This window comes from Felis catus, chromosome B2 (genome assembly GCF_018350175.1).
Source record: "Felis catus isolate Fca126 chromosome B2, F.catus_Fca126_mat1.0, whole genome shotgun sequence".
NCBI classification, from domain to species: domain Eukaryota; kingdom Metazoa; phylum Chordata; class Mammalia; order Carnivora; family Felidae; genus Felis; species Felis catus.
Genome location: NC_058372.1, coordinates 8,339,476 through 8,351,591, shown reverse-complemented (window position 1 = coordinate 8,351,591; position 12,116 = coordinate 8,339,476). Strand labels below are relative to the sequence as shown.

The following is a 12,116-nucleotide window of genomic DNA, read 5'->3' as shown; positions in this document are numbered from 1 at the left end:
CCTGTCAGTCTTGCTAATAGCTCAGTAATTTTACTGTTTTGTTTCAAATATATACCTTAACTTTTATTGATTTTTTTCTCTATTTTCTATTTCACTGGTTTTTTTAAACCGTTATTTAATAATTTACTTTTTAATCCTACTTTGGGTTTGATTTGCTCCTCTTTTTTAGCTTCTTGAGGTGGAAGCTTAGACTATTGTGTTTACCTCTTTGTGACACAGACATTTCAAGTCATGAATTTCTAAGTACTTCTTGAAGCTGCATCCCATATATTTAGATGTGTTTTTACTTTTATTCAGAACTAAAAACTGTTTCTTGGGGTGCCGGGGTGGCTCAGTCGGTTAAGTGTCTGACTCTTGATTTGGGCTCAGGTCATGATCTAATGATTCGTGAGGTCAAGCCCCACTTCAGGCTCTGTGCTGATAGCGTGGGGCTTGCCTCCCCCACTCACACTCACTCTGTCAAAATAAATAAATCAACTTTAAAAAATGTTTCTTTTAGTTACATGTTTGTTTATGCATAATAATTTTAATAGATCTGGTTCTTTTTTGGTTATTTTTATTTCTTTCTTTTGAAATAAATAGAATGTGTGCATTAGTCTTAATTTTTCCACATATGAAATTTGAAGCTCATCCTTTTTCCATTTTTTGCCAGTAGAACACCAAATTGCAAGTGAAAGTCTTGAGATGATTAAAGTACAACATTTTAAGTGGTATTTCAAATACACTGTGGGGTGTGTAAGTATGTGTTTATTTTTACTCAGGGTAAATAATTAAGTCTTAAAATATTTGGGACTCTCTTAAATCCTAGCCTCTGGCCAGCAAAGAGGTCATGCTCTCCTGATACCCTCCTGATTGATTGATTTGCGGAACTGATCGTAGAACCACTTCTGCCACTGCCGATGTGTAATTAGAATCTTTCTCATTAATTCTATTCCCAAGCATTTAATGAACCCATTTTGCTGGTAAAAAGCTTGTATATGCCAGAAAAAAATAGTGGGTCAAAATGTACCTGTTAATTAAGCTAAGAGAACATTTTCATCTTTCTTTCAGACTTATTTTCTCATACTGCTATGAAAACATAAATATAGAAGGTCTTTTAAATTTTAAAAACATAGAATACCTAGTAATTATATTCATTAGGCTTACAGCTTTCAATACATATGTGGAAATGATCATTTTTAAAAATTTTAGTATTTTGAAAATTCATTGCTTTTCAAAAACAGCATTCGCTGGTAATTAGCATATTAAATGTTTGGATTAATGTTCTATTTTACACTCCTTAAATTTCCTCATAGCCACTTAATTAATTTAGAAATTAGTTCACTTCAGACTTCCTTGATTTTCTTATGAACTGAAGAGAATTATTTACTAGGTAAATTAACAGTATAAATATGAGGGTTTTTTTTTTAAGTTGGTTCACCTAAAGAGCCAAATTATTTTTAAGAAGCATTATTTGCATGTATAAAATTAACGTATAGATGAGCCTCATCTAACGTTAAAGTGTAGTCTTTAGAAACGTTTTATAGGCAATCAGTTTATATTCTTACATCCTTAGAAACCAAATAAACTGTTTTTACTTTTATATACTGACTAACATAGGTCTTTTACAAATTCATAGTTGGTTTGTCCTCTCCTTTGTTATCAGTCAACTTTCTGTGTAGATTTTCAAATATATTCACACACTGGACATCCCCTTTTTTAACATTTAAGAGGACTCCTGGAAAGGTTTCTCTTTCCTCCTTCACTGTGGGCCTTAATGCCAAAGTAAGCAGGTGTTGCATAATACTGAGCTCAGCTATCCAGGGTCAAGGAGGATTGGGGGAGGGGAAATCAGTAAGGTACTTTCCTTTGGGAATACCCCGTAATCGAGTGCCAAATTCATTCCAATTCACAGCCTACGACAATAACCAATTGTCTTGGTTTCTACAGTATTTCACAGGCAGTTTCTAAGATTTTTTTTTAATTTATTTCCTAAGGGAGATAGACTCTTCTCTGTCATTTCTGCTGTGATCTGTTACTTACAGTTTTAGTTGTGGATTTCTTTTGTTCAGTAGTTATAAGTCAAGTGTAAACATTTGCTAATTAAACTTGTTGACATACTTTTTCTATTCAGCATGCTTTTAGTAAGTCTAGAAAATGGTCTTTTTATCTACAGCTTACTGTCAAAACATGTTTTTTATGATTTTCAAATGTAATTTTGATAATCACCTCTGAAGAAGAATGTTTTTATATCACCATAAAAATCAAAAAAATTGCTTTTCAAATATGCTCTGTTTCATTTTTCTCTGTGCACATTATCTCTTTTTCTGTTTACCAACACAGAGAAAAGTTCTAGCCTTTGGAACTTACCTCACTAATTCAGGGTCAGCCAGATTAATAGCTGGATGAGACCAAGTAGAACTCAAGAAAGAAATATTTTTAAAAATCAATGCCATTCTTCCACACAGGAATTAAAGTATTATCCAAACAAGATATGGAAAGCCAATGTTTTTATGACGCCATTTGTATTTCCCTTTCCTCATGGTTATATCCTTTGTTCTCTCTTATGCCCCCAAATATCTAATATATTTAAATGGGATAAACTGTTTTATTCATTCATATAGAACTACATGTAGGGAATAGAGAAATTGATATAGTTAGGTGTCTTTTGGTTTGTAATGTTTGAGGCTGTTTTTCCCGTTTTGTATGGATCGAGAGTAATATTGGAGCTTTGAATACTGTCCATGACGTTTTGGTATTGTTATACTGTTAACACACAGTAGAATATTGTAACACACTCTGGGATAGACTCCACCACAGAGAAAGGACATTCAAGATGTTAACATTTGGGCTTATCAAAAACAAAGGCAACTTGTTATCCAGTCAATCTCTGATGAGAAGCTTTTGATAATTTATTCTTAATATGAAAGGGCAGAGTCACTCTTTCTTGATGGCGAGTCTCAGCCATGAATGACAGGGAGCAATACACAAGAACTTAGAGGAAATGGAGAGCATTGCAGTGATCAGAGGAAAACTTATGAAAACCTTTAACTGATACCTTTAGGAAGAAGAGAAAAGATGTTGCATCTCTAAAACAAATGATTAAGTGATAATATAAGAAAATTTGCTAGACCTAAAGACCATGAGTGTCCCGACTGTGCCCTTTACAAAGACTTCATGCCTAATCCAAGGTCTGTTATCATGAAATTTAAAAACACTGAGAAAAAATTAATATCCTAAAAGTTTTCAAAAAGAGTGTAGGGCATATATAAAGAAGTTAAAGAGGTTTACACCAGAGTGAATCAGGACATCTCATCAGCAACCTTTCCAGGTTAAAAAAAGAAACAGTAGAAAATTCTGATGGCTAATATTTTTCATTTTGGAGGGCTGTGAACAGCCACACTATCAGTCAATTGTGTAGATTAAGACGTGTTCAGATTATGCTAAGACAATAACAGAATTTCTCTGGCATTCTTTTTGATGAAGCTTCTGAAAGAATGCTTCAGCAGAATTAATCAAGAATTATGAATATAGGATCAGGTAAAGGGGGGGGGGGGGGAAGAAAACCAAAGAGCAACTTTCAAGGACGGCAACTGGTTCGTTATGAAAACAACACATACCAGAGAAAGTAGGAGTGGCATTTCCAGGGGGAAAAATTGAATAAGTGAATTCTATACAGTACCTTGAGTGTTTAGAAAATAATATTGGTTTTTGATCGATCTGAGCTTGTGGAAAACATGGACACAGGTACCTAGAATAGGAAGCAAAAAAAAAAAAAATTTTTTTTTTTTAAAGTTTTTAACTCTGGGAAAAATTAAAGGTGGCAAAAGAAAACATGATGGTAGTGTATACCAGTTGTCTGTGAGCAGTACCTTTGCAGTTAGGCTCCTGGAAATATGACTAATTTAACTAAAAACTGTGCAGTGATATTACTGAGAGGGATGGGATAGAGTAGTTTAAAGGGCTGCCTCAGTGGAGAAGCTAATAAGTATTGCCTGAAAATCAAAAATCTAGAAATAGCAGAATCAGCATCTATTTTAAAATACAGAAAAAAGAACAAAGAAACATTCAGAAGAATTAAAAAGGAATGGCTCTTGAGGAGGACAGGGGCCCCTGTTGTCCATAAACTTTTAATATTTAGGACTCTCTAAACCTATTTGCTTAAATGTCCCCTTTCCTAAAAATAAAATTTAGTTTCAAAACATAGGCATTTAAAAGATCGGAGAGGGTCTCCTGGGTGGCACAGTCAGATAAGTGTCGAACCCTTGATCTTAGCTCAGGTCTTGATCTCAGGGGTGTTAGTTCGGGCCCCGTGTTAGCTCGGGCCCTACTTAAAAAATAAAAATTTAGAAAAGAAACTGTCAGAGAAATAGAATAATAATGGATGGCATTGAGTTTTTTTCCATTTTTGTCTTGTTATTTTCTAGAGTTCCTGGAATAACTCTTGCCACAGATATTATCTGTGGTTTTCCTGGAGAAACAGACCAAGATTTTCAAGAAACAGTGAAACTCGTTGAAGAGTACAAATTCCCAAGCCTCTTTATTAACCAGTTCTACCCGAGACCAGGGACTCCTGCTGCAAAAATGGCACAAATTCCAGCACAAGTGGTAAGAGACTTCTCTGGCGAGGAAGGTGCTAGATTTAGCCAGCGGCTGTAAAAATGCAGCCCCGCTGTCTATCTTAACACAACTGGCTCATGGTATAACCTTGAAGTTAAAAAATACAGGGAGGTGGGGAAGGGAGGGGCGGTGTCTGGGTGGCTCTGTTGCTTAAGCATCTGACTTCGGCTCAGGTCATGATCTTGCAGCTTGTGGGTTCGAGCCCCGTGTAGGGTTCTGTGCTGACAGCTCAGAGCCTGGAGCCTGCTTCGGATTCTGTTGTCTCCCTCTCTATTTGCCTCTCCCCTGCTCGCTCACTCTCTCTCTGTTTCTCTGTCTCTCTCTCTCTCAAAAATAAGAAAACATTAAAAAATAATTTTTTTTTAAAGTTTGAGACCCAGTAATGGCAAACTGTTTTCCAGAATGCCTCAGAAATTAATGTTCTCAAAGTAAGTTAGTTTCTAGATTTATTGGCTGAAATGGGAAAATGTTAATAAGCTTGAAGAGGAAGTCATATGTTTTTAACTGAAAATTTTCTGTTTTGTTTGAAATAACTAATACAAAATTGTGCCCTCCCATTAATTTTCCTCAAAACTTACATGAAATACTAAAAGGAATAACCCAGAACTTGTTATATTTTCCATCATGCCATATGTAAATATCAAACATAAAACATACAGAGTTCTTATTTGAACATTTGGTTGAAAAAACATATTTTTATTTGTATATACAGATACGTATTTTTAATATATTTTAAAGTCTATTTTCCCCAGTAAAACTGAAGTGACTATCATTCCTTGTTTTCTCAAAACTTTCTACCTTCTTCTTTCACAAATGTCTGTGTACACAAAGGTAGGAAAACATTTTCCAGGTAGACCATATAATTTTATTTCTAACTTAAAGAGAAAAGCAGATTTCTCACCACAATCGACTTTCACAACTGTAAAAGTAAGTTGAATTAGTCCATTATTTTTATATCTAAGTTACAATAGACTTTATTGCATAAGGCAAAATTCACCTTTTTTGGTCTACAGTTCTTTGAATTCTGACACATGCATACATTAATTTAACTACTACCGCAGTCCAGGTGTAGGACACTTCCGTCAACACCCTAAATATTCCCTTTTATTTTTTTGTAGTTCTCTACTCCCTCCATCCCCTCATCTCTTGTCCTTATAGTTTAATCCATTCTTTTTCAAACTTTACCTCTTTCATTAATAAGGAAGTTTTCTGAGCTGTAACATGCCTGAAGACGTGTGTACAGCTGTACATTTCTCTAAAGTGGATACTTCCGTGCACCCTGGGCAGATCCAGAAGCAGAAAATTGCCAGCACCTCAGAGGTTCCGGTCATGCCCTCCCCGCCACCCTCTCCCTTTCCCTGACAGAAACTGCTATCCCTCGTTTTCACACCATACATTAGGTTTGACCTGTTCTGTACTTGATGTAAAGGGAAGAATTCATCAGTGTTTGAATGTTTGGCTTTTTTTTTTTTTTTTTTAATGCGGGGAATACTTTTGATTGTTTCTGTTTTTCAGTAAAATTAATACTTGCCACACAGTCTTGCCTGAAGTTTTAAGTTAACTGTTCAGCATTAACAAGAAGTGGATTCTTCAGGGTGCCCGGCTAGCTCAGTCGGTAGAGCTTGTGACTCTTGATCTCATGGCAGTGAGTTCAAGCCCCACTTTGGGTGTCAAGATTACATAAAAACCTAGGCGGCTGGGTGACTTAGTTGGTTAAGCGTCCGACTTCAACTTAGGTCATGATCTCACAATTGGAGGGTTCAAGCCCCACATCAGGCTCTGTGCTCACAGCTCAGAGCCTGAAGCCTACTTCAGATTCTGTATCTCTCCCTCTCTCTCCTTCTCTACCCCTCCCCTGTTCGTGCTCTGTCTCTCTCAAAAATAAACATTAAAAAAAAATTTACAAAGAGAAGATTATATAAAAAAATAAAATCATTTTAAAAATGGATTTTCTAGTAAATTATAACACATTTAGCTTCGTTAAATAATTTTTCATCTTTTCATTGTTTATTATTATACAGTTTGGGAGGCTAATACAGCTATCTCAAATTTCACATCTGAAAAATCTCTACATCTCTGTCAGGAGTTGAACCTATTGTTTATTGGGATTGTTGGTATTTATTTCAGGAATTGTTACAGTCTCTCTGATCTGTCCTAAAACAGTGAGGCATGAACTGTCCCTGGGTGCCCACTCTGCACACCTCCCTCAAGCCCCCAATTTTCATTTTTTTTTAAACAAGATTATGTTGCTGAGACTAGTCTGTTTTTGCAGGTAGCTCTTGCTCGTCTATTTTCATTTCTGTACAGTGTTCCACTGCATGCTCGCTTAGCCACCCTAACGTGAAAAGAGAATTGGGTATTTTCAACATTGCACCGTTAGTATCGCAACTGAGAACAGGTGTGAGCATTCTTGTCTGTGACTTTTGTTTGACTCATCTACATAAACTTCAGAAAAAAATTTTTTTTAACGTTTGTTTATTTTTGAGAGAGAGAGACAGCACGTGAGGGGTGGGGAGGGGCAGAGAGAGACCGAGAAACAGACTCTGAAGCAGGCTCCAGGCTCTGAGCTGTCAGCACCCAGCCCTATGCAGGGCCTGAACCCATGAACCACGTGATCATGACCTCAGCTGAAGTTGGACACTTAACCCACTGAGGCCTCCCCTTGATACTATTAAAGTGACTGTTTTTCATTTTTTTAATTGCTACTGCTATCTAAAAATATAGTTGATTTTAACATACTTATCTTGGGGCACCTGGGTGGCTCAGTCGGTTAAGTGGCCGACTTCGGCTCAGGTCATGATCTTGCGGTCCGTGAGTTCGGGCCTCGTGTCGGGCTCTGTGCTGACAGCTCAGAGCCTGGAGCCTGTTTCAGATTCTGTGTCTCCCTGTCTCTGACCCTCCCCCGTTCATGCTCTGTCTCTCTCTGTCTCAAAAATAAATAAACGTTAAAAAAAAAATTTTTTTTAAATATATATAACATACTTACCTTTCACTGGTCAACTTTGCTAAATTGACTTAGTAATCCTAATAATTTTTCTGTAGATTTTTCTTCAGAGTTTTCTATGTATATAATTCTGTCATCAGCTGATAATTGCAGTTTTGTTTCTTCCTTTCCAATCCTCATAACTTTTACTTCTTGTCTTATTGCACTGGCTGGGACTTAACAGTATGCTGTTGAGTAGAACTGGCCATTTTCTCTTCTTCCCAAACTCAAAGGAAAAGTCTTCCGAATTTCTCCATTAGGTATAAAAGTTGACTATAATTTGGAGATTACAGAAGTTCCTTTCTACTCCCAATTTACCCAGAGTTTGTGTGTGTGAACACACAAGTGCACGCTTGCACTTGTTTTAATCATGAATGAAATTGAACTTAATCACTTTATCTTCATCTATGGAAATAATTATATAGTTTGTTTTAAGTCTGCTAATATTGTGAACTATACTGAATGCTTTCAAATGCGTAAAGCAACCTTGCATTCCTGGGAGAAACTTCATTTGGTCATAATGTATTACTTTTGATACATAATTGCAGTTAATTTGCTAAAATTTTGTGAAGAATTTTTACATATTTGTTCATGGAGGATTTTGACCTGTAGTTTTCAGTGGTATCTTCTTCACCTTGGTATGAGAGTGATGTTGGCCTCATATAATGAGTCGGAAAGTATTTCTTTCTCTACATTTTTCTGGAAGAGTTTGTATAGAATCTATACTATTTCTTCCTTAGATGTTTGATAGAATTGCCTAATGTGGTAGGTAGAATTCCAAGATGGCCCCACAAACTCCTTCACTCCCCTCCCCTGCCAGAGTGCACACTCTAAATCTCACTGTGATCTCACTCACTCTGATCTCTTTGATCAGCTTTGGAAAATGTCATCCATTCTCTCTTCAGGTATTTCTTGGACTCCATTCTCTCATCCTGTCTTTGGAGATTTCATTTATATATGTTAGCCATTTTGATCATTTTCCCCATTGTCTAAGCTATCCTTTTTTAATATTTTTCTTTCTTCGTTCTCTTTGTATTTCTAGATTTTTTTCTCCTCACCTGTTTTTTTTTTAGTTTCTTGATATTTGCAGCAGTCGCTGGGCCATTGTCACGGTGTGGTGCCTGGAGAAACGCAGAGTCCCAGACGCCACCCCAGACCTTGGCAATCCTAGTCCGCATCTCCAAATGATTCGTGTGCGCATTAGCGTGCGTGAAGTGCTGTTTTTCATCTGTTTTTAGTCAGCTATCCAGCCCGTCTATGGAATTTCTAATTTTAGTTAATTTGTTTTTTCTTCTAAAGAATAATTTGAGGGACGCCTGTGTGACTTAGTCCATTAAGTGTCTGATTCTTGATTTCGGCTCAGTTCATGATCTCACAGTTCGTGGGTTTGAGCCCCACATGAGGCTCTGTACTGGCAGTGCAGAGCCTGCTTGGGATTCTCTCTCTCTGCCCCTCCCCAGCTTGTACACATGCACACACACATGCACGCATGCTCTCTCTCAAAACAAAAAGAACAATTTGATTTTTTTCTTCATGGATTTCAGTATTCTAGTGAAATTCGTCTTATTTTCCTTTGTATTTTTTTAACATTTTTTAACTCCGTTATCTTAAAGCTCATTCTGAATTCTCCAATATCTGGTTCTAATGTTGGTTCTTTCTGTTGTCTTTTTTTTCTTCTTGATTTTGATCATTTGTCTTTTGTTTTTTCCATGTGCCTGATCATTTTTATTAAATGGTGACCATCATTTGTGTAAAAAAAACCCAAACAAAATGAACCTAGAGATACTAGTCAGTGAAGTATCGTCTTCTGGGTAGAATTAACTTGCATCTGCCAGGCTCTATGGTAAAGCTTGGTTATTTTGATTGATCTGAGAAATATAATTGATCTGCAGAAAGTGGCTCCAAGTATGGAGCTTATGGGCTTCTCTCCTCTTGGGGATCTCGGTCCCTCAGGTTCTCGCTACCTTGATAGTTTTTGATGTTGAAACGGGACATATTATACATTTTACTCACTTTTTCCAATTGTTCTTGGCAAGATTGCTGGTCTGATAGGAGCTAGTTTGCCTCAGCCAGAAGCAAAACTCATTACATGAAATCAGCTTTCAGGTGCTTTTTCTTTTCCGCTGTCTTTTACCTTTTAAACATAGCCCCTTAGCGTCTTCCTTACATTTTTAGATTTTAATAACCTGGTCCTGGTTTAGCAGAACCTTTTTTTTCTCTTTACATGGTACAGCAGTTTCAGGTTCACAGCACAGTTGCGAGGGAAGGACATAGAGTTCCCATATACTCCCTGCCCACACGTGCACAGCCTCCCCCAGTCTCAGCATCCCAACATCAGAGTGGTACCTTTCTACATGGATACATCATTTCACCTACTTTTATGTGAATACTCCTTTAAATGAATACTAGTATTAATATAAATATACGCAGTTTTTAATGTTTTATAGTAGAGCTATTAATAATGAACTAAATTATATGTATTTCTTAATCATTTAAATCACCAAGTGGATAAAGCCCGATTGAGTTTTGTATTTGCATAGGTTGGTGGGGGGCAGTTCTCCAGTCTTTTATTGCCTGCTGAAAAAAGAGTATAACTCACTTAAATTTATAATGGAAATAAATTAGGCAGTGTATTTTCATGAACAAGGTAAAGTAAAATTTATTTTTCTCTTAGCTTTTGCAAGATGATTAATGTATGAGATTTAATAGTAAGATCACCTAAGCTAAATGAGAGCGACCTTAGACTTTTAGATGAAAGGTCAAATTTGCATGTTTTTATTTTCTTTTCGATTGAGTCTTCCTTCATTAGTCTTCATTAATCTTAAGTAACTCTAATAGTGTTTTCAAATTGTCACTGAGATTCTTAGTCTGCCTAGAAAAGGTCACTTAAGTTTTAAAAGTCTTTGGATCCTTATCTGTCAATTCCAGACTTTTTTCTTTTTAAGAAAATTTTGATAAAAAATAATGACGTTGGGATGAAATCTTTAAGAGGCCTATGACTTGAAGAACAATCTTGAGGTGGCAAGAGTGGCTGTTGGAATGTTCATATTGGTTTGAAGTATTAAATTGTGACATTAAATCCACCTGCTTGCCTGTCTCACTTCTTGGAACCAGAGAGTAAGATCATGTCTTCAGATACATGTCAGCATAAAAGAATCATAACTCCCTTAGCTGCAGTTTCTAGAATATTTACCCTGAGGATAACGAGGCCATGGTACTCTTCTTGACTCAGCCCTGAGGAGTGTGGGTACATGTGCCGGAGAGACGTAGAAGGCCACCTTGGGACAGACGGAGACAGCTTTGCTGAAACTGTTCATAATAGGTTTCCCTGTCAGGGACTGAATTTTTGCTGGAGGTATTCAAACCAAGGCAGGGTGGCCACTTGGAACAAATGTTGGATGAGGAATTGTTCTTCAGTCACATACAGAGCTTATTCAGTGACACGTAATGGCTCTCCCAAATTCTAGCTGCGTAAGAGTGCAGAACATACTTCTATTATTTTTTTTAATTTTTAAATGTTTATTTTTGAGAAAGAGAAACACAGAGTGCAAGTGGGGGAGAGTCAGAGAAAGAGGGAGACACAGAATCTCAAGTGGGCTCCAGGCTCTGAGCTGTCAGCACAGAACCCGACATGGGGCTAGAACGCATGAACCGTGAGATCATGACCTGAGCCGAAGGTGGCTGCTGAACCGACTGAGCCACCCAGGTGCCCCCAGAACATACTTTATTTTAAAAAGCAAAACAGAAATATAGAATACAGCTTTGTCACTTTTTCTAAATATTTCTACAATTTTTTTGTTGGAGTGCATCAAGTTGTCTTCATGGAAAGACACTTTTACTTCCTGGCACTTAGACCTTACTTCATAACATGATTACATGACTTACAGAGTCTCATATTTTCTTTCTTTTTTTTTTGAATGTTAATTTATTTTTGAGAAAGAGGGAAAGTGAGAGGGAGAGAGTGCACGAGCGGGGAAGGGACAAAGAGAGGGAGACAGAATCTGAAGCAGGCTTCAGTCTCTGAGCTGTCAGCACAGAGCCCGCCGCGGGACTCTAACGAACTACGAGATCATGACCTGAGCCAAAGTTGGACGCTTAACCGACCGAGCCACCCAGGTGCCCCCACGGTCTCCTATTTTCAAATTAAGCTTTTTTCTTTGGGGGAAAGGTAAAAATATTTTTAGGAGTCTTTGTACTCTAGATTGTCTAGTACTCTTTATTCTAAACTGATTCCTAAACACACATGGGGAGACTCTCCTTTTCTCAAGGCCCTTTTCCTTTTTACTTCTTTTATTGTTTTGTTTTTTTTTTTTTTTTTTTTTTGCTTTTACAAGGACTCTTCAGATTCTTCTGCAATTAATTGTGTTTGATCCCACCACATACGGTTAATCTTTTAAATTCTACTTTTCTGGATATCATTTCTCTTTTGACTTCCATTTCGGATAGAGTTTTTAGCCTAACCCTAGTTTTGTTCTATGGATTTCAGATCACTTAACGGTGCATCATGAAGACTGTAGTAACAGCAGGTTACTAT

The 12,116-nt window shown here is 37.0% G+C and overlaps 1 protein-coding gene across 11 annotated transcripts in view; it reads left to right on the top strand.

Annotated features, from left to right (window-relative positions):
• The window catches only part of CDKAL1 (CDK5 regulatory subunit associated protein 1 like 1), a 790,924-nt gene that overhangs the window by 522,036 nt on the left and 256,772 nt on the right, over positions 1-12,116 (top strand). For all 11 annotated transcript variants that reach the window (XM_045056993.1, XM_023253542.2, XM_006931361.4 and 8 more), the window contains 1 exon segment: positions 4,407-4,587. In XM_045056993.1, coding sequence (XP_044912928.1) covers positions 4,407-4,587 — 181 coding nt within the window.